Source organism: Canis aureus, chromosome X (genome assembly GCF_053574225.1).
Source record: "Canis aureus isolate CA01 chromosome X, VMU_Caureus_v.1.0, whole genome shotgun sequence".
Classification (NCBI taxonomy): domain Eukaryota; kingdom Metazoa; phylum Chordata; class Mammalia; order Carnivora; family Canidae; genus Canis; species Canis aureus.
The window spans coordinates 29199082-29221238 of record NC_135649.1 but is presented as its reverse complement, the minus strand read 5'-3'; the positions used below and the strand labels follow the sequence as shown (position 1 = coordinate 29221238).

The 22157-nt window shown below is 46.5% G+C and overlaps 1 protein-coding gene across 7 annotated transcripts in view; it reads left to right on the top strand.

Annotated features, from left to right (window-relative positions):
* Nucleotides 1–245: 245 nt before the first annotated feature.
* GRIA3 (glutamate ionotropic receptor AMPA type subunit 3) overlaps nucleotides 246–22157 on the top strand; it is a 276587-nt gene continuing 254675 nt past the window's right edge. The window contains exons 1-4 of one of the 7 annotated variants that reach the window (XM_077888879.1): nucleotides 246–264; nucleotides 535–665; nucleotides 1342–1468; nucleotides 2617–2775. In XM_077888879.1, coding sequence (XP_077745005.1) covers nucleotides 1360–1468; nucleotides 2617–2775 — 268 coding nt within the window. In that variant the 5' untranslated portion in view covers nucleotides 246–264; nucleotides 535–665; nucleotides 1342–1359. Of the gene's footprint in view, nucleotides 265–444; nucleotides 666–711; nucleotides 1091–1115; nucleotides 1469–2616; nucleotides 2776–22157 lie in introns of those variants that run through there. The other 6 variants (XM_077888880.1, XM_077888878.1, XM_077888876.1 and 3 more) reach the window with 6 other exon arrangements.

Sequence of the window (22157 nt, the reverse complement as noted above, 5' to 3'; positions counted from 1 at the left end):
CAGGGGCCCAGGCTGCGTCTAGACGCTCCAGCAAGGGAGCAAAGCCGCTAGGGACAGTTTCCTCCTACCTTAACTTTCGATCCCCACCCTTATCCCAGCACATTCCCACACCCCTCTCCTCCTTCGTCTGCCGGTGGGACTGAGCGTCCTTTTCATTAACCTTTTAGTTACCACTTCCACGCACATACTTTTCTACGCCCTCCCAAACAGCCCCACGCCGCCCATCACCGCCGGCTCCCCGCCACGGCCCGGCTCTGCACTTGGGTAAGGGGAGGTACTGGCCTCCCAGAGCCGTGGGGTTGCGGGGCGCGGGGGGGGGGGGGTTGTTCACTGGCCCTCGGATCTCTGCTGTAAAAACTGAGCGGCAGAGACCAGGCATGCGCAGCATCTTCGGGCGCATTGTGATGGGAACTGCTTCTCCGAGTCCCTACAAAGACTCCGGAGTAACCGCTAACCGCCCCCCCAGGACCCCCCTTCTTTAAGACAGACACACAAACGCAGAGGCAATGCAGCTTTTCTTTCTTTTTTTTAAAGGGCCAGTTGCCGCGTGAAAGGCTAGTCCACGTGAAGACTAGTGTATTTCTATCGATCCCATCTCCGGTGTTGACAAACGCCAGCGCCGAGGCTTTGCAGTCCGGGGCTGCAGTTTGCAGTGGAGCTAAGCGGTGTGCGGCTTTAATTCCACGTCAGATCAACTTTGATCAATATCCCCCTACCGGCCCAATTGGAAGAGCCCAATTCACCGGCGCCGAGCCTTTTCGCTCTTTCCTTCTTTTTCCCCTCTTTAGACCCACCATCTTCTGGGGGAAGAAGTCTCGGATATTCTTTATAATTTCTTTCTGTCTGTCTCGCTCGCTTGCTCTCTCTCTCTTTTGTTTCTTCGGGGTTTTTTGTTTGTTTTGTTTCTCGGTGTTTTGTCTTTTTTGTTTTGTTCGGTGTTTTAGGTTTTTATTCTCTCTCCTCTCTCTCTCTCTCTCTCTCTCTCTCTGTCATTCTGTCTCTCGTAGTGATAGGGAGAGAGATCGCTTTGGCGAACGGAGCTTGCAGCCAATGAACCCGCCTTCCAGATTGGTGTGAAGACAGAAGTGAGGTGGGGGGCGGGGAGGGGGTGTGAGAGAGCCTGGAGAGGGAGCAAGAAAGGGAGACAGAGATTGAGAGAGAGAGAGAGAGAGAGAGAGAGAGAGAGAGGAGGCGGTGGAGGAGGAGGACTAGTGTGGGGTGGAAAGGAAGAGTGAGCGAGAGAGAGCAAGTTGAGGGGAGGGGGTGTAAGAGCCGGCGAATTCTTTTTCTTTTTCTATTATTATTTTGACGACTCCTGAGTTGCGCCCATGCTCTTGTCAGCTTCGTTTTAGGCGTAGCATGGCCAGGCAGAAGAAAATGGGGCAAAACGTGCTCCGGGCGGTCTTCCTTTTAGTCCTGGGGCTTTTGGGTCATTCTCACGGAGGATTCCCCAACACCATCAGCATAGGTAAGCGCGAGCGAGCGAGCGAGCAGCGGGTCGGGCCGGGCTTCCCTGCGCCGGAGACCGCTGCCCTGGCGGGGCTGCTGCGGCCGCGGGTCCCCATCCTGCGTGGCCTGGGCGGGGGACCGGGGACGGGGAGCAGGCACGAACGGCGGGGAGCTGAGCCCTGGGGAGCCGGCTGCGCTGGGGAGCGGCGGGGACCGGAGAGGGGTCTCCTGGGGCCGGGGTGGGAGCGGTGGGGGGCCCGGTTTTCCGAGCCGGGGAGGCGTGCGGGAGGCCGGAGGCTGCAAAGGGGCGAAGAGTCGCGGCTTCTCAGCTCGCTGCTCTGGACTTTGCCATGGCGTGCGCGCCGCGGCTGCAAGTTGTCCCGGGGTGGTGCCGCCTGTCTGGCCGCGCCAGGGCGCCCCGTCCCGCGTGTCCGTCTGCGGGAGACCGGCTAGAGCCAGGGGAGCTGGAAGCCCACCCTGGATCCCCCAGACCCGGGCGGCAGCCGGGGCGGGTGGCCGATGGGGCGGGAGGCGGGGGTGAGGCGAGGAGCCGGCGGCGAAGTCACGCAGACCACGGATTCAGGAATCGCCGCTGTGTGGGTCTGGAGCCCGGCTCCCGGGCGCTGGCGGAGAGTTCTCTCAGCTCCTGGCTCATATTTACAAGTCGAGAAGTTAGAATCGTTGCCGTTACTGAACCAAACCCCTGTATTGTCCGAGGGATGGGGGATGGCTACCGGGAACGGGATGGGGCAGCAGGGGGAATGGAATGCTTTTTCTTCCCAGCCCTTCCCTTTGCACCAGGAAAAGATGAACCAGCCTGTGGAGATGGGCGTCGGGTTGGGGGGGGGGGGGGTAGAGAGGAAGCTACTGCCGGAGAAAGAAGCAAGTCCTGCGCTTGCTGCCATCGGCCTACCCCAAAGCAGCCCCCTCTTCCCCTCTCCCCCTTCTCTCCGGCCTCTTCCTCCTCGCTCAAGAGGAAAACAAGGTTTCTCTTGGCCAAAATTGGAGTTCACAAAGAGTCTAGAAAGACACTCAGGTTGAAAATCAATAATCACCGCACCCCCCAGTGCCGTTGAGAGATATCCCCTATCTATAATGCCCCCCAGTTTGTAGCCGGTGCTGGGGGGGGGGGGACGTGAGCCAAATCTCGGTTCCTTTTGCTTCTAGGTGGACTTTTCATGAGAAACACGGTGCAGGAGCACAGCGCTTTCCGCTTTGCCGTGCAGTTATACAACACCAACCAGAACACCACGGAGAAGCCCTTCCATTTGAATTACCACGTAGATCACTTGGATTCTTCCAATAGTTTTTCTGTGACTAATGCTTGTAAGTAGATCTGCTTTTCCTCCCTTTGGGACCTTGGGGACCTCATTTGCATTTTGCTTGTGGGACTTAGACTCTGCCTGTGTGCTGGGGCGGGGGCAGTGATTGCCTCAGTAGACATTTTAGGGGCTCTAGTCAATCCAGGTTTCCTGCGACATAAATCATCTCCGTAGGATCCTGCTGAGGGACTTAAGGCAGTGCACAAAACTCTGTTGTGAATAATGTTAGATGCAAAAGTTTTATTTTCCTCCTTGCCAAACTGGTGTTCCCTCCCCCCCCCCCCACTCCTCTTTTGGCTGGAAAAAAAAAAAAAGAAAGAAAAAATAGCATGGTTGTTCAGGGAAATTTCTTCAGACGGGATGAAAAAAAAAAAGAAACCTCTTGATTGAGTCAATTCAGGATGTACATTACTTGACTGTTAAAGCTCGCTCCTGGTTGTAGGAATGAGCTGAATTTGACAATCGCCTAATATTTAGGAGGCAAATATGAGAAATTCTGCAAAGAAGTGACCTTGAGGCACAGATCAGGCTGGGTTCCCTGGCCTCTTTCTGTCCTATAATATCACCTTTCTTACTGAGAGAGCTCTGATAGGAACTGATAAGACAACAAACTCATTACAAGTGATGAACGCCTGGCAAACTGAAGGGAAGGAAAAGAGAGCTCAGATTACTGTTTGGGAAGCTACTTCTGCCTCCCCTAGTATTGTTCACCCTCCTGATTCTTAAGGACCACACAGTCCTAAGGAGCAAAAGGGGAGGGGGACAGCTTGCAGCAGAAAACCTGAGTATCAGAAGGGAGGAATTTCATCAGCCCCAAAGCCATTTCTGAAATACCTAGTTGTGCTCTGTGATTGTTCCTCTGGAAAGGGGACATTTTGAGAAGTAAAACCATGGGAACCCAAATGATCAATAGCCTGTTGGACACAGGTTTTTCTTGAATGGATTGTTTTATGAGAAAGACCGGTAATTCTTCATCTAAGCTTATTTTACTAAAAGTTTTCACAACAATGAGGCTAACGATGGCATAAATATGTTTTGCTGTTTTGGCTGGTGTAGTTTGGCATTTGGGGTTTAATTTTGTTTCAAGGGAGAAATGATATTTATGTTTCATTGGGTGAAACTTTGAATATAACTTCCTTCAAATTCTTCCGTGGCAAAGGATATGTGACTTTCAATAACCGTTGAAAGGGTCACCAAGGGCACAGGCTCCTTGGATTTGAAGACTTAGGTCAAGGGGATGGGGGTGAAGTACTTCGCAAGAAATGTGACACTTAGCAGGTTTAAGAAAATTTTAGCTGAAGGTACAGATCCTTATATGAACATGTTCAGAGATACTCTGTATTTGACATTCATTGGCTTTCCGACATTGACAAAAATAGGAACTTATTAATTCCAGCTAAGTGTGAAAGTTACAAAATGTCTGTCTATACTTTGCATCTTATTTCAGTAATCCCAGCCTGTCGCTACAGCACTTACAACACACATCTGACTCTTAATCCTGCAGCACTGTGATCTTGTCAAGAGGCTGAATCTCAAATGCAGCTTCCTAAGTATCAATTAGAACAGATTTAAAACCAAATACATAAAACTAGCAGGATTTGTTAATAATAATGAATAATATTTATTTCACCTCACTTTAGTGTCTTTCTACCGATGGGGACTGGGATAAGAGTGCCAGTTGACTTCTTAGGAATGATTGATTTACAAGGTCTTTGGTCCTGTTTCTCTATGGTCAAATAAGATTGACACCCATCTGCCAAGGGCTCTCAGAACCCTACCAAGTAGCACTAAGGAAATGATCCTTGCCGTGTGAAAAGCTCAGGTTTGAAAACAATTGAGGCAATAAGTCATTCATATCGGTGTTGAGTTGCCTTAATGTCTTAACCTCCCAGGGCAATAAAGGAACAACAATGAGAAAGGAAAAGAAATTGATCAGCCCCCACACCCCGAATTCATGGCACTTCTGTTTAAAAGCTTACAAAGCTAGGTTATGGCTGGGGGCTTGAAAGTGTAAGATAATGGGTGTGGTTCTCTGGGCAACATGAAAGACAAAACAACAAAGTGACCTTGCTCTTAGTTATGCCAAATGCACATATATGCACACAAAGACACACATGGTAGAAATATCCAGAAACCAGTGATGTGTACCCAGCTGCCTGTTGCACTCTCAGACTTTACAGCTCAGAAGACAGAGGAGGAAAGCTATCATCTTTGGTCCCCGAAACAGTTCCTCTCTGAATGTCACAATCATTGAATGGGGGCCAGATCTCAAAGCTGTCTCCGGGCAGCTGCTGCCTAGAAGCTTAGTATGAGAAAGATGACTGGTCCAACCACAGTCTGATAGTCTCAGAATGCAGAAAACAAGTGTTTCAAGGGGCCATGGAAGCCCTGGAGGTGTATCTCATCCTCCTCCCCCCCCCACACCCCACCTTAATGGTTCTTTTTCTCAGAGAAGTAGAGATCATATATCTCATGCTGGCGTAACAAAATACTAGTTCAGGACTGAAGCCTGGCAGGTGACCCCAGGTTCCATTCTTCCAACTGATTGCACTGTTGTGCAGAGAAGAAACCCTTGGATCCTCTGTCCTGCCCCTTCCTGGAGACCTAGGGAGAACTGGAGAAAATCCCTGATGAGTCCAAATCTGGTCACCCACCTCTCCTATCTGGTTCAGTATGGAACAGGATGGCAAAAATTAAAGAAACTTTTCCCTGTCTAATGAATTTAGAATTCCTAGTTTTTCAGCCTATCCTAGCCCTAGAATCGATTTCTTCCCAGAATATTCCTTACATCGCAATCCAGGGCCCAGGTATGCAGGTAAACAAACTCGGAAGAATAAACAAAGGCTAATGTTTTCTGTGTGGGTACCTTCTCTCCGCTGGCTCTCCCTCCACATTCCTCCCCCAAAGTATTTAGAAGGTTTCCTTGCAATGAATCCCAGGCAGCACTTATTTAAAGACTCTTCTTCACCAGCAACCTTTTCTTTTCTTTCTTTTCCTTTTTTTTTCACCACCCCCAAGAGGTTTACTTGAGACAGACTCCAACTTCGTTCTGTGTCTTAAGAGGCCAATAAAAGCCTCTTTGGCTTTGAAAGGTGGTTCATTTGGGATCTCAGTTCAGAGGTAAATTGTAGTTTATTGAAGAGACTCATCTGATTTGGAGCACATGTTCCTATTTCATAGGAATTAATTGAGCTTGCTGTCTTACTTTTCAGTTTAACTAGATGACCCCAGTAAGGAGGACGGCGTGACTATTATGGTTTCAGAATATATGCGTTCACACACACAATCAGTGTGTGTAAAAAGAGGTGTACACACGTTTTAAGTTACGTGTCTGTTGTTTAAAAACCAAATCTTATTGTCCTCAGGCTTTGGGGGAGGTGGAAACACCAAGGGAGGGCCAGGTCTCATTTGCGTGGCTTTGCTGCCCTGGTTCCTGAGAGCCACCTCCGATTCCCTTGAAGTCCCCTCCTGTGTCTTGCTGCTGTGCACTTGTAGTGCACTCCACACTACATCGCCCCAGCCTCTGCAGTGTCAGCTCATTAGCACACAGATCTCATATTCCCTCTCCGCACTGTCATTGCAAAAATTGCTGTTGTACACCTTTACAGCCAACAAATGTGCCCGTGGATTACGCACTGTTTGCAAGAAGCAAGGAAAAGGCAAATGTAACCTTAAAGGTTATTCACCACGGAATTGTGCTCTAAACGCGTTAGCTTAAATAAAAATCTGTTGATGGAGGCGCAATAGTGATGGTGGGACTTAGGAGTGCAGGCTCTAATGGAGCCCCAAGCAAAATCCCTTTGGCTGCCTAAATCTAACTCATCAGCTGCACATTTTTATTCCATTAATTTTTTTCCCGGAGCCCCGTGAAATATACCTGCTGAGAAGCATGCTCTTTTTATAAGTATGCGCATTTTGCTACCAAGTGTACTTAGCTGAGACAGGTTTCCATCTCTTTGCCCACGGAGTCACAATCTAATTATCTAATTATTCTAATTGCCAGGATCCATTTAACTGTTTAGGTCCATTTGGGAAGGAGATGTCTCCCCTGATCTGATTCTCTGCTCTTTGGTGGGCTTTGTTTTGTTTTTGTGTTGGTCTTTGCCATGTAGTCTTCGGAACCAAGGGGAAGACCTGCAGCATCACTGCTCCTGCCCTCCAACAGATCTTCGTTATCTTGGTCAGCATAACCAAGCTGCCCCTCTGGCCAGCTGGCTGAGCCCACTGAAGCACGAAGAGGTTGCCTCCGTGGTGCCAGTCAAAGACTTAAGTGACCTTCTCACAAGGTTTATTATGGGTTTTTGAAATCTATTTTTTATGTGGAGAGGAGGCAGGAAGGTGATGCTGTTCATTTGGGCCATAAAAATAGATGGCAATCAGCAGGCTGTAAAGGTGAGCTTCCAGCGAAGTGTACTGCCTCCCCTAGAAGGCAGCTTCCTGTTGCTCTCCTAAGTGGGGGCGGGGGCTGGCTGGCCTGGAAGGGTTTGAGGGGGAAGGCACAAAGAAAACTATTGTTCTCTCTCTGCGCTGACAGCCAAGTGAGCCATGGGGTTTTTCTTCCTCTCCGCAATTTTAACTTTTTTTCCCTGAAATGAAATGAGTTTCCCACCTTCCCCACTTCGACCCCTACCCGAGGTTTCTGTGATTCAGCGTTTTTCCTCCCTCCTCCCCAAGATGGAATGAGAAGAGTGGGGGCTGCTTGAGAGCTTTATCCTCTGGTTTCGGGCTCCCGGTTGGATTTATTTTGAAATGTCATTATTATGGGTAGTCAGAGGTGATTGGCTGGTTTCATTGTAACGGGCTGGAAAATAAATAAAGCTCCGGAGGCGGTGTTGTCAGTCTCCTTTGTGGAGAGGAGATTTGTCATTTTTATACAGAGGGTTAAGGGATTAAAAGACAGCACGGATTTCCAGAGAGGGCCAGAATTTTAGAAGAGAGAATTCCTAACTTTGGGGGAGTGAACATGCTTATTCAGATGATTTCGCTTTGAACGTCCTAGATTGAGACTGCAAACAGATTGGGAGGACCTTTCACAAAACTTTCTACCTTCTCTGCGGGCCAGGAATATTATCTGCATACTTTACCTGGCCCATTAAACATTTGACTGTGTTCCTTTGGCTTTGATACTTTGGATCTAATTAGATAAAATGTCCACAGGAGGGTGCAATTAAAACCCAAGGTGGGGGCGATGGGTGTTCTTCAGCAGGAGTGTGGGTGTTGTGCAGACGCAAAAGGAACTCCCTCCCTGCTCAGGAAATGTCTGGGCTCCAGACGTAGAGCCACAAATAGCCTCAGCCTGTGTGTGGGCTGAGCCTTGAGCTAGGGCAGCTGCCCCCCAAAAGGGGTCAGTCCTTGGCAAAAGGTGAACACGGGCAGAATTTGTCCTCTTTCACACTTCTACTTCTCTTGCCATAATTTCCCCCTCCTGCTCTGCCGGCCCAGCCCAGGCCTGCCCTTTTGCTGGTCTCTGAGTGGCCCCTGACTCTGGTATCCCAGCCAAAGTAAACTTACCTAGGCACTGGTCTCCATTCTGGACTTTTCTGCTCCTTCTCTGTCAGAACATCCCTGTTCTTGACCCATCTTCTTGAGGGCCCGCACTCTACTTTAGGGGTGACAGCATTTTACCTAATACACGAACCTAGCTGAAAGTGGCTGGTAAAGGCTTGGTATACCTAATGGGAATATTTGCTTTAAAACCGAAGACCATGAGAACCCTAATGCCTCAATTTTAAGGAAAGAAAGATACTCAAATGAGCATGTTTCTGGACATGATGCACAGAGTGGCTGTTCACTCTACCAAAACCAAAGAGCAGCTGGCCCTGGTCATGGAAGACCTCTGCAGCCAGAGTAAAAAAAGCTACCTGCACATGGTAGGTTTGGTGTGAGCATGCCCAAGGCACAGGGCACGTGCAGCTTCACCGTGTTGAACTTGGACTTGGTGGTGATTTGGGGATTAGCCACAGTTCACAGGGATTCATTTTATGAAGGAGGTGAATATGTACAACTTTTTTCCCCCATGTCAACCATACTCAAGTAAATGTTCTTAAAAAGTGCAAACTTTTCATATGTACCACCAAAAGGGAAAAAAAAGAGGCTGTTGTCGAATCTGAAGGTGTTTCCATGGGCACCAGCATGGGATGGAGGTCATGGGAGAGGAGGAAGGTGGTGAGGAAGCTGAAAAGTCTTGTAGGAAAGTTTCCTTTCCCTGAGATGGCATGTAGAATGCAGTGACTGCAAGGCAGCACTCTCCCCTCACAGACACTAAACGGTAGCTCTGGAGGGATAAGGAGAGGAAACAGAGCTGGTAATGCCCCTTCACCCTATGGCACACGGTTCAGTCTAGAACAGCACCTCTCAACCTTTTATATGCACACCAATCACCTGGGAATCTTGTTAAAATGATGTTCCAGATTCAGTAGGTCTGCGGTAGCATCCAAGAATTTGCATTTCTAGCAAATTCCACGGTGATAGCAAACTCTGAGGTGATGCCAATGCTGCCAGTACTCAAACCACTTTGAGTAAAGAATCCAGAGCAGGGAGACTGTGATTACCAAAGACAAAGGCTCTCCCAGACAAGCTCTTAACAGCTATCTATATCTCTCTGCCTTCCAAAGAAGGTTCTGTGAGAGACACGTTTGGCTCATTCTGACTCCAGGATGTCCCTATCACATTCCCAGCAACCCTGTGTCTGGTTCAGCCATGTCTGTAGGTGGCATGATTAGATGTCTGATGAGAGTTTCTCCTTAAGGTTGCTTTTTGTAGGGATTTGGAAAAGACTGGAAGGCAGGCTGAGAGAGGAGGTGGCTCATGAGCCAGGATGACAGAGTCTTGGCTTCTTGCCACACCCCAAAATGTCCCTTTTAGAAACAACCTGCCCGAGAGAGTTAAGGTTGGCATGCGGTTGCAACTGTCTTTCCACTTTGCTTCTCTGGGTCAAGGCATGCCAGAAGGAGGCATGTAGCATCTGCTCCTCAGCTGTCTGACTTCCCTTAAATGGGGTGAGAATCAAGAAATACAACACAACTCAAATTCTGTCTGGTTCCCTAACAACCTGAAAAATCAACTCCATTTTCAAGGCTGGTGCCAAGAACACATTGTGAGGTAGGGCGGGAGGAGAGGGAAGAAATGTCACTCTGGAACATATCTGAGCTGAGGACTTCGCCAGAGAAGTCATTAGAAGCTTACCCAGTGTCATTCGAGAACTGCCAAATGGCACCCATTACCCTAAATATTGCCCCTACGGCAATCTACCATTAGTCTGAAATTCCACAAATTTATTTATTTGTATTACCGCACTTCAAGGCCTGTGCTCAAATGCAAGCATACTATCTGAAAGTGAATGAGTTAAGTCATCAGCAGCCATTAAGATTTCAACCAGAATTCTATGACCAAGTTACCACCTATTACCTTGCAGAATCCTTAGAGGTTTTCCAAGACAGGTAAGTGCCCCCAAACAAGGCACCTTCCCCAGAAAGTGAATGGTGGGCAATCCGGGGCACTGGGAGACTCTTGAAGATGAGGAGGGGTTCCTCAAATACACTTCACCTATTTGGCAGCATTTGACTTTCTCCAAGGATAAATTCTGGGAGTTTCTTCTCTAAGATTTTAGTTGTCTTTGACCCTTCAAGTCACACCCTTTTGATAGTGGGGGGGGGGGGGGTATATAATCTCTTCCATGCATGGTTGTTTGCTGCAACAGATGATCTCAGCCTCTAGATTCCCCGCAATTACTGTGGGATATTTTCGGAAGTAAAACCAGTTTGTGATGAGGGATGGTGAGGATTTTTTAAACCTTTTTAAAAATGTTGCAATCAAAACTAGTTCCCTTTCAATTATCCATGATTGGCTGATCTACCTTACCAATTACTCATTGCGACATGGGCCTCATTCTTGCAGCTGCCCAGAAAGGGATCAGGCTACCAGCAACGAATGAGACAGCAAGGGATCAGGACCCAGCCTGCGCCGGAGTAATTGTGTGGATGTGGGTGTGGGACTCTGTGTGGGTGAACACCTTTACACATTTAAGGTAGAAAGGCTGCCAATACCTACAGTCAGCCAAAACCTGTTACAGAGTCTGAGATATTCTTATATTCCATTGTTATCTCCAAAGCTACTTGTTGGTTAGTTTTAAATAGTATTTCTTGAATTGGACCACTTGCATCAGAATCACCAGAGATGTTTGTTAAACATATGATTTCCTAGGTCACATTACAGATGTTTTAAATCAGAAAATATAAGGATAGGCCTTTCTTTTTTAAACAAGCTCTATGATGATTGATTCTATGATGGATGATTCTAATGCGCACTCACTTTGGGAATCACTAGTTTAGTTAGCCCTGGTACTGCAAACAGAGATCTATGGATTCAGATTGAACATTTGTTGAGCACCCACTAAGCGCCAGGCATTGCACCAGGCACTTTCACATATGTCACTTCTGTAAGCAAGCAGGGTGCTTTTGGCCCATGAGAGCATTAGTGAGTGGCTCTCAGGTCGGAAATCCAAGACTTAAGAGAACTAAGACTAGCCTCAAGTCAGTCTTTGAGGTAAACAAAGCAAAACTGCTTTTTGCAATGGTAAGTAGAGACAAGGTGATGATTTTTTTTGACAATACTTCTATTCTTTGCTTGTTAACTAATGATTGGTCCTTAGCCATGCCATAAACTAGATGTAATGGCAAATGCCAACCCATTTGTCAAAAAACAGATGTACTGCAGTCACTTTATATGGTATTCGTTGTGCCATCCTTGCTACCAGAAAGGCTGAAATAATATTAACTATGATTCATTGAACCCATACTATGTGGAAGACATGGCACTAAATCTTCAACATGCCTTATCTCATGGAATCATCTCAATGTTGCTAGAAAAGAATTACTCTCATCTTCATTTTATAAAAGAGGAATCGGAGGTGGTTCAAAATATAAAGCAACTAGCTCAAGGTCATACAGCTGGCTAATTAGTGAGGCCAGGATTCTGGCTGGGATATTCCTGCCTCTAGAGCCTGAACTCAATTTCAACTGGGGTTGAAATCTCAAGTGATTACAGGCTCAGATGGATCACATAAATTGGGCCAGGTGTGGAGTGGTGGGACTTGTGGCCATCTGGAGAGTCCATGCCCCTCACCTGAAGACAGTCAAGTCCATTTTTTGAAAAACCACTGTGGGACAAAGCATCTGCAACAGGACTTGGGGCAAGTGTGAGTCTCTGCCCTCTGCACTGCACTATCCCCCCTTCCTCTAGCAGCTAAGTTGCTAGTTGAGGGAAGGTCTATTAACTCGTAGTTAAAAGTGCTGAGAAAATCAGAAAATCTCTTCTGCACCAAAGAACTATTTGACCCTCTCTTCTTAGTGGGCCATCAGCATACCTTAATATGGCAGAACTTTCTTGCCTTCGTACACATACTTGTGGTCCTGGGTGCATACATTGAATATCCAGTGGCCTTTCATGACTGACTAACCTTGACCAGCCTTCCTCCCAGCAGTGCTGAGGCGTATAGCAAGAGCAGAATGCTGGCACGGGGTCATTAATGACAAGTGCTCAGCGGGTCAGAAGAGGCACTATTAGGGGGCACTGTAGGGGAAACTGCTCAGATTCTGTCTGGTAAATGCAAATCCCAGGCCCACAAAGCAGAGGCCACCGGCTCAAGTGCGGCTCTACTGACGTTCACCCCAGGGTGGGAGCTGCCCATACACCCCAAGACAGAGGCTTACTAACTTTAGAGTGAGGTCCAAAGCACAGACGCATAGTTAGTTGTGTGGAGCTGTATAAATTGACCTAAGGCAATTTGGTCATTCAAATCATTAGGTATATTTTGTTGAATATCAGTACTCGCCATGGTTAGAGTGTGGGCTTAAGTCTTCTCCCCATAACCTCACTATCCGATTTAAAAGTAAGCTTCGGACAAAATTCTGTTTCTCATTAAAATAATAGCAAGTAGACATAAAAATAATTGGTCAGCCTGTTCTGTAGGTTCAGCCAAGTCCAGCTGTCTTTCCTTTCAGGTGCTCCTAGAGCATGAAGGTTCACTTGGGGCAGAGAAAGAATATTCTAGTGGCCGGTTGCAGGTAACCAGGAATCTTCATTAGTGGCTGCCCACAGGACTATTTACAAATTAAGCCTAGGGTGCCATTGCCAAGGGATAACACTATAGAGTTTATTAGATCCTTATATCTTCTTTCTGCTAGTTTGGGAATACCTGTACCATATTTCTAGCGAATCAACATATATTGAACACCACTGAGGTCACCGATGAGAACTTTAATGTTAATTTTAAAAGCATCTGGTGTTCATTAGAGATAAAGATACCCAAAGTGCTGGTAGGACCACTTCTTGGTTGGAATTTTTCGATGCTAGATAATCACTCCTGCACTGTGTATTTCTCAGTAAGGGTAACTGACCTCCCCCCCCCCCCCGCCCCTTCCATGCCAGGGTGTAGATTCTAACTAAATAAACCACATCTGTGGCTCACCATTTATGTTGAAGTCTTACAAAGTAAATTACAGAAAATATAACATTTGAGATACCATATTCCTTATGGCCTTGGAGCGCAGTATAAACTGTAGGGGGATTAGGGGCATAGAGAAATGAACAATGGAGCAGGATTGGGAGATCTATCTGGACAACCTCTGGCAAGTCGCTCTGTTCTCTGGTTGAAGCTTTTATCTTTGGTAAAATGGGAAGGTTCTTCTGGATGATCTCTAAAGAGGCTTCCATTTTGGACATGTTATCATTCCCTCTTGTCCCTACCACCTCCTCTTCTAGTCTCACTTCGTTTCTGAGGAAAGACCATCCAAAATGAAGCCCCCCATGTTCTTCATCTACATCTGGAAACTTCCCTTTATATGGATCTATTCTCTGGCTTTAGGAGACTGTGACAAAACTATTAAATCCTTAAAACCAATGGACAGTGCTTCTAGCCAGTTGTGGCTTATCCTTGCTCACATCTCACCTCTTCCACTTACTAGCTGTGAGAGCTTGGGGCAAGTTTACTTCACTTCATTGTACCTCAGATTTCCCAGTTATAAAGTGGGGATAGTAATAGTCTGCACCTCATAGGGTTGTGGAGAGTTTCAAAATGAGACAATTTGCAAATCCACATAAAGCACTTAGAATAGTGCCTGGCACATATTGGATATTATTATTATCAACATAATCATTAGTTTAAAATCCTTTGAGCTTTTTGTCCTAAAAACAGAAACCTCATTTCATTTGAAAAGTAAAATCTCTTGTCGCTTTAGAGACCAGATTTCTTTCCTGAACAGCTGCCCTCTAAGCCTTTCTGGAGCTCTCAGCTCTTCCCCGAACCCAGGATTATTTTTCCTGCCAAAAAAACCATCACAGCACTCTTTCAGATCACCAGCCTACCACCATGACCTTCTACATCCCTCACCCACGCATCCAAATTTGCCCATCCAGTTTGCCTCTTGGGGATAATAGCTACTCAGATATACTCTGTGGTCAAAGAACTCAGAGATGCAGTTTTCTGCATAATCTAAGGACTATGGGTTCAAGGGAAGACCTAGAGTCTTCTTACCCAAATAAATGGTCTTCTTCATCCCTATTCCGTCTATTTCCTAGCACAAAAATGAATCATCCTTTCTGTTCTTTTGTGACAAGACATTATGCAAACACAACACAAGTAGTCCCCCTGACTTCCCAAAGGCAGGAGGCATCCACAAGTCTCTCTGAGGGTTGATCCAGAAGAAAACACTTGGGCCAAGCTCCCAGGGGACTGGCTCTTCACCAAGGCCCTAGAGCCTCTCTTAGACATGGGGCTGCCCACATAAGTTATGGAAGGAAAAGTAGCAAGGAACTGCTCCAGGCCTTCCAGGAAGCCCCTTCATTTCCTTGGGCACCATTGGCCCATCAGGGAGTGTGATTTCTCCATAAGTCCCAGAGACAAGAGCCCAGGGGACTGATGAGACAGGCACTCCGTACTGCCCTTTCTTTTCTAGAACAGGCAGTGCCCTGGCACACATACATTGCATTCATCTTCCCCTAGTCCTTCCTGCTGCCTGGTGACACTAAGCATTCGCTAATCCTTTTAGTCTAATCCTTTTAGTCTCTTGCCATCCAGATGATGACAGCTCCACAGAGACCCACTTCTGGCACATCTCTGAGTCCAGTCCACCCTTTGAGTAAATACCACAGCCTCTTCCAAGAGTTCAGCCCACTTTGTGCAAGGACACTCATGGTGTCCTTCAACCTCCTGGCTCCTGTCTCTCCCAACTCTTCCTGTCCCCATCCTGCCCTCTGCTGCCTGTAGAACTTGAGACTGTGAGGATTAGACCTGCAGCTGCCAAGCTCTTTGTATGCTCACTGCTGGCCCTTGGGTCCCATACCTAACTCTCTGGAATCAGGGGCTGCTGTTTCTCTTACTTAGTTTGGGAGCCACTGGAGGACAAAGGATGACTCTAAATTGGACTGCCTGCATTTGAATCTTGGCTTTGTCTCTTACTACTCATGTGACCTGGGGCAAGTGACTGAACCTCTCTGAGCCTTCAGTTTCTCACCTGCGAGACAAAGATGAATATAGTAGTAACTGATTTATAAAGCGGTTGTGAAGATTGACTCAGATCATCCATGTAAAATATGTAACATGATGCTGAGCATATAGTAAGTGTTCAATAAATGGTAGCTGTTATTAACATGGAGTACTGTGGCCATTGGTAAGTGGAAGAGAGGAATAGAATTGGTCAAAACCAAACTGGAAGAGATTCTTTTCACCTCTAGCCATCCCTAAAGCCCTCCAAACTAGTGTGTACCCTCTGTGGGTCTGTAGCTGAAACCAGGCCAGATGGGGTCACCTTGGAGTAGTCACAGTGCTGCCTCAGGCATAAGGGATTTGCTTTGGGGCAAAGCAAAGGAGAAAGAATTGACTTGATGACCCCAAAAGCCAGCACATACACACCACTAAGTTCAATCATGCCTTTGTTGAGTGGAATTGTCTAGAAGGACATGCTCCTTTCTAATTTTTTTTTTAAATCTGAACTAGATATGCTTGGAGGAAAGTAGCATGGATAGTAATACGATAACCTTGGCACTTGCTGGCTTGAAGGAAAGAACAACCTTTCATCAAATGTAAAATCTATTTTCACGTGTTGAGAGTGGGAGAGTGGAAAAGTGGATCCTGGAATCTCCACTTAGACAAGGAAGAATGTGGTGCCAGTTGAGCTCTCCCAGCTGTGATTTTTCCAAGTTCTTTTAATTAAAGGTGATGTGTGGATGGAAGTTGAGAGCATATCAGTTTGAGTGTATGGATTTTCTTCTTTTGATGTTGCTTGCCTAAGTCAGACCAAAAATAGCAAAGGAAGGAGATATGGAAAAGGTTAAAAGAGAAATTTTGCTAATGTGATTTTCCAGCATATCAGCCTCCATTCTCCCCAGAGCAAAGGTTAACTAGCTAATTCCACAAGCACAGACTCACTAGAAAGGATCCTGCTGAGGACCACAGGGCCATGCAGTCCTTTTCCTACCTTCTATTCCTTTGTATTCTGGGGCTGATCTGCCAGCATGGTGTCTCCAGCAGGCCCAAACCTGGGTGATGACCAAAAGCAGTTTTTTTCCTTCCTACCCCAGGGTGCCCTTGCCCTGCCTGCATCACCTCTTCTTCTCATTTCCTATCTGAGCCAACTGCTATGCAGCCTCAAGGGATCAGTGATCTTTTGTCCCTCTCAGATGAGAAAACTGAGGAACAGAGAGGCTAGGTGACTTTCTCAGGGTCACACAGCCAATGGATGGCTGAGCTCACAGTGCAGGTCTTCTAACTCTTGGCACTTCTCTACACTGTCTTCCCAACATAATCCCTTTTGTTTTAACTTTGACTGCTATTCCATGATTCTATATATGAAAATAATGACAGCCTTGTATTTTTTAAGTAGATGACAGAAAGGAAGAATGAATTCACAGTGAGTGAATTAGAAATGCAGTAAAGCATGAGTTTCGGGGGCCACACATAATGGTATCTTCTATTTAGTGCCTCCGATGTTAACCTGTCATTTTACCACCCTCTGATTTATAGTCACAAATGAGCAAAACAAAGTCTTGAAGGCCTGTTATAGATCACAGACTGTTGGAGATAGAGCAAGTACTTCTAGTCCAGCTACCTCATTTTGTGGATAAGAATAATGAGGCCAAGGAAGGAGAAGAGATTTGCCAAAGTTGATGCATGCAGCTCCCTAGTGGCAGAAGCAAGATGAGGGTCTAGACGGTTGGATTCCCAGAGTGGGGTCTTTTCCACCACGTTTTATTTTTTTAAAATTTTATTTATTTATTCATGAGAGACACACAGAGAGAGGCAGAGACACAGGCAGAGGCAGAGGGAGAAGCAGGCTCCATGCAGGGAGCCCGACGTGGGACTCGATCCCGGGTCTCCAGGATCACGCCCTGGGCTGAAGGCAGATGCTTAACTGCTGAGCCACCCAGGCGTCCCTCCACCACGTTTTAAAACCTTAATCAAGGGCACCTGGGTGACTTAGTGGGTGAGCATCTGCCTTTGGCTCAGATCGTGATCCTGGGGTCCTGGGATGGAGTCTTGCATCAGGCTCCCCACAGGGAGCCTGCTTCTCCCTCTGCCTGTGTCTCTGCCTCTCTCTCTGTCTCTCATGAATAAATAAATAAAATCTTTAAAAAATAATAAAAAAATAAAACCTTCACCAGCAGAGTGTTGTACTACAGCAACACCACATGTTTTATTACATTCCCATTTGCTGCTTATCTTTCTTTTTTCTCTAATTGTTTTATGTATGTAAGTCATATCACCCCAACTAGATTTTTAAAGCATAGGTTATTTTGTTACAGTTATAGAAATTAAAATGGAAAATTAATTCATACTCATTGTAAAAAAAAACACTTCAAAAATATAGATAAGAAAAATCATCCAACTAAAGTAGAAAATCACCCCAAACCTGGGTTTTATCATATGTAGAGATTTGTATCCTGCCTTTTCACTTTGTGTTATATAGGGAGCGTTCTTCCAGAGTCAGTCTTTAAATGTTCTCTAAAAATTTGTTTATTTAATGTTTATAAATTATTATGTCACATACTGTCACTTTTTGGCGTATATATGCCATGACTTTATATAACCATTACCCAATTTTATGCACTTAGCCAGATTCCCAATTCACCGAGGTTTATAATACGCATTGGCCTCCTGTAATATCTCCATATACCTCCTAGCACAGGTCTGAACACCCAGCAAATACTTAATAAGTACTTGCTGACTGATAAGTTGCCTTGGCCTTTCTGTAGTCATCATTATTCCTCCCCTGGATAGGGCAGCCAAAGCCAGAGCTTGACCTTCCAGCCTCTTTTAAGGTACATGTTAAATAGCTCAAGACAGGTTGTATAGCAGTGGTGGTTGTGCTTAGAAGTCAGACTGTCTGGGCCCAAGTCATAGACCCATCACTTCCTGGTGGGATAGCCATAGATGAGGCACTTCACCACCACCCCCAGGCCTCAGTTTTTCTGTCTGATAAATGGAGAAAATAGTAGCACCCACCTCATAAGGTGGTGGTAAAAACTGAACAAGAACATATGAAGAAAGTACTTGGTATATAGTGGGCACTCAATAAATGTTAGTCACAATTACAAGTATTATATGCATGAAATGAGTACAGCACCAGACTTTGAACCAGAAAGCCCTGGTTCCTGTTCCTTCTCTGCTCTTATTGTAGCCCTATGGCCTTGTGGAAGTCACTTAACTTGTCTAGGTCATAGTTTCTTCATCTACAAAACAGGAATACTAATCCTGTGCACCTTATAGGGATTTTATGAAGATCAAATGAGAGAATGAATGTGAAATTATTTTTGAAAACCATGAAGTATGATTGCAAAGTACGTCAAGTCAGAGGTCAGGTGTGATTGTTGTCCATAGGACTGGAGATGCCGAAGGTACAGGAGAGACTGGGAGGAATATACTGAGCCTAGAAAAAGGTTTCCAGAACTAAACCCCTGCTATTGGACACACAGACTGTTATAGACAGATGGGACCTTATAGATCCTGTAAGCCTGACATTGGAATGTTATGTGGAAGCAAAGGGTTGCAGAGCAGAGACAGCTTGAGATCACAGAGCCAGTAGCAAAACCGAGACTAGAACTCAGGCCCCTGATTTCCTGAGCAGAGTCCCAAAGCCATCCGTGCAGCTCTGTATTTATCGGCCTTTCTCTCAAAGGGGATGAGGAAAAGATGTAGTTATTTGTGGAATCCATGTAGGTAGGAACTGATTAATTGGAGTTTGGTTGTGAGGACAAGCTGCATCTAGCAGAGCTCTGCTATATTTTTAAATGCCAACCTCATTCCAGGGAAAGGAGAGTAAAGGGGCAGGAAAGTGATGTGGAGGTGGAGGGGCGAGGAGTGAGACCCCTCTCAGGTGGGGTGAGTGTGTCCTCATACTTGGCCGATTCCTAGGGGACTTCTGTGGTTCCCAGCAATGACCGCTGCAGCAGATGGCCTCTCTTTGATTGTTAATATTTATCTTTGCAGTTGGTCCTCAGTTGTGTGTTTTTGGAGAACTTGGTAAAGCAGATGAAATTGCCAGTTGCTTGCAAATACAATTGCCAATTGTTTGAATGAAGTAAACTGATTACAGCCAGAGGACCATTCATTTTGCCCTGGCACGCAGACAGCCAATGTCAAGCAAGAGCTGCATCCCTGATGGCAGCCCAGGTATCACCGCATCCCCTGAATTATATCCCTCCAGGTACTCAGTAAATATATGTGTTGGATACTTTCATCTTTACGCTATTTTAGCTGAGATGAGAGCACATAAACACTTCCATCTGACAACCTTTTCAAGTTCAACACCACAGAAGGTTATTTTAAAAAGAAACAAGAAAGGGGTTTTTCAATAGCAGACTCTAAAGGTGACTAAAAACGCTATCCAACAAGGCGGCCCGTTAAGAAATGTAGTGTGAAATGTGTCAATAGGATGAACCCAAAAGAGGTCTCACTATTCTTAGCTCCAGACTTGGGGCTGCCTTCCCCAGATGCCACTGTGGCCAGGACAGAGTCCATCAAGGTTCACCCTCTGCCCTAATCCTGAAGCACCCCCCTTCCTCCCTTCAGCTGAGGATACCCTGTTGCCAGAGGCAACTGACTGTCACCTTGTGCTCTGCATGGCTTCTGCGGAGAGGGACTCCCTGCCTTGGCTGGGAGGCACTGAGGGAGGGGAGGAGGAAGCAGTTAGAAAGTTCTTTGTCATGCTACAGAGATCACTGGGTGCTGTGCTTGAAATAGGGCAGCGAGAGTGAGCCGAAATCAGGCCTCTGGCATCTGCAGTAAGTGGCCATGGTCTGAAATCAGCAAGATGTATGAAAAGGTGAAATGACCTTGGTCCACCAAGCCCTGTTACTGTAGAACGAGGGGCTCCCCCTGGAAACTGTAAAAGAACCAATTTTGGGCAAGTCAAAGGCAGGCCTGCTTTAGAGAGTGGGAAGTAAACATACGGAACCCTTCACCCAGAGCTGATGCCAGCTGAGAATGTAAATACCATTGGAGGAGTTTTGGTCCATTCATGCTGTCTGGGGACATCTTTAATCTCTGAGCTCAAAATCAGTGAGGACAACTAGGACCTCTGACAGCCTCACTGGATAAGTCTTGTCCATGAATTTAGGATTGTGATCTCATGTTCCAGTTAAGCTAGGGAAAAGGGGGGGGCTATTTAAGGGTGACTGCTTCTGCCTGAGTTGCTGAAGTCTCTGGTTTGTTCAGAGTTCAATTCTTGCACACATAGAAGGGAGGCAATACATCACAGAAGATACAACCTTGCCCCTGCCCTGCCACTACTAACCAGCCACAGGATTGCCCCTCTCCAGACCTCCCCTTTTCCCATGTGTAAAACATGGGCATGAGATTAGGTGACCCCAAAGGTCCTTTCTAGCTTCAAATCGGTTTAACTTAAACATCACTGAGTTCCCTTGGAGAGTTTGGGGGTGCTTTGTACCTTTCCTTGCCCTCCCTTGCTCAGCAGCTTGGGCCTTTCAGTATGCTCAAAGGGTGCCCCAGACCCGGCCAAGATGTCTCACTCAAGACCCACTTCCACAGCAGGATTTCTATTTCATGGCCTGTTCCCCTATTCTCCCAAGCCCCCAGCTGCCCAGTAAGGAGGTAGAACTGGTTCTATATAGAAGGCTGGTTTTGTTCAGTGCAGGTTGCACAAGTTTGGGCTCTAAGTATTAGAGGCAGCATAGTGTGGGCTTGAAAAGGTTGCATTGACCTGGGTTAGAACACAAATCTGCCACCTGTAGCTGTGTGACCTTCAGCAAGTTGCCTAAACCCTCTGTGTTTCCGTTTCTTTATATGAAATGACAGTCACAAATCTGCCTTCCTTCTAGAGTGACTCTGAAGATTGATTGGGAGACTTCACATCAAACGTGCAACATAATGCCTGGCACACCGTAAATGCTACCACCAGTGGGCATACTTCTCTACTCTTCACTAGAGTGGAGCTACAAATCAAAACCACTAAGCCAATCAATATTGAGCTGATAATCAAGCTGGTAACTTTGAAGTGGTGGAAGTCATTCAGCTTCTCAGCACCCCCTCCCTCCCATTGTGGTCCCAATTATAGCATATTCACAATTCAGTAGGGGCATTCTGGAAACTACACAGGCCCACAAGCAAGTTATTTCTGGTGGCATTTGGGTTACTTGGATGGATGCTACTTTCACTCCCCTGTGAAGCCCGCTCTGCCTATGGGGATCCTGTAGGGAGGTTGACAGAGAGGTAACTCCCTCACGTGGCTCATCCACGCAGAGTGCTGACCAGTATGTCCCCTTCCTGTTCAAGGGGTGAAGTTAAACCATGAGGTGAGAACAATGCCACTACAGTTACCCCTATCTCCTCCCTTGTCGGGTTCTCACTGAGTAGCACCATGGCCCTGGGGGGGTGTGCCGCTGGAAGGTGGCAGGTTGAGCCCAAACGTGCTTTCGGGATCGATGCCATGCCATTTGGAGATAAAATAACAAGACAAAGCAGAGATGGAATGGCATCCAGGTTGATGAAATTGCAAGAAAGGTTAATAAAGGATCATTACTCCGTGAGCCCCATGTTCTGCACCGTGGATGTGTGCTGGGGGGCTGAGGGGAGCGATGGGAATGGAGAGCAGGGAGACACAGCTTCTCTCAATGCAACCTCTGCTGACCAGAGTGTGTGCTTTGACTTGGGGACCCCATAGCTCATCTTACACAGGTTACCTAAAGATAGTTTCTCTTCCTCGGCTTTTCTGAGTGAGAAGCCCTCCATCTTTGGAGGAAAGACCCCAGGAATTAACTGGCATACATGCATGAACATAAACATGCCTTCAGAGTTTAATGGACCAAGGAAAGAAGGAAGGAGAGATTATTCCTGAAGGTATGTACCAGGTCCAGCGTGAAGGAGGGTGAGAG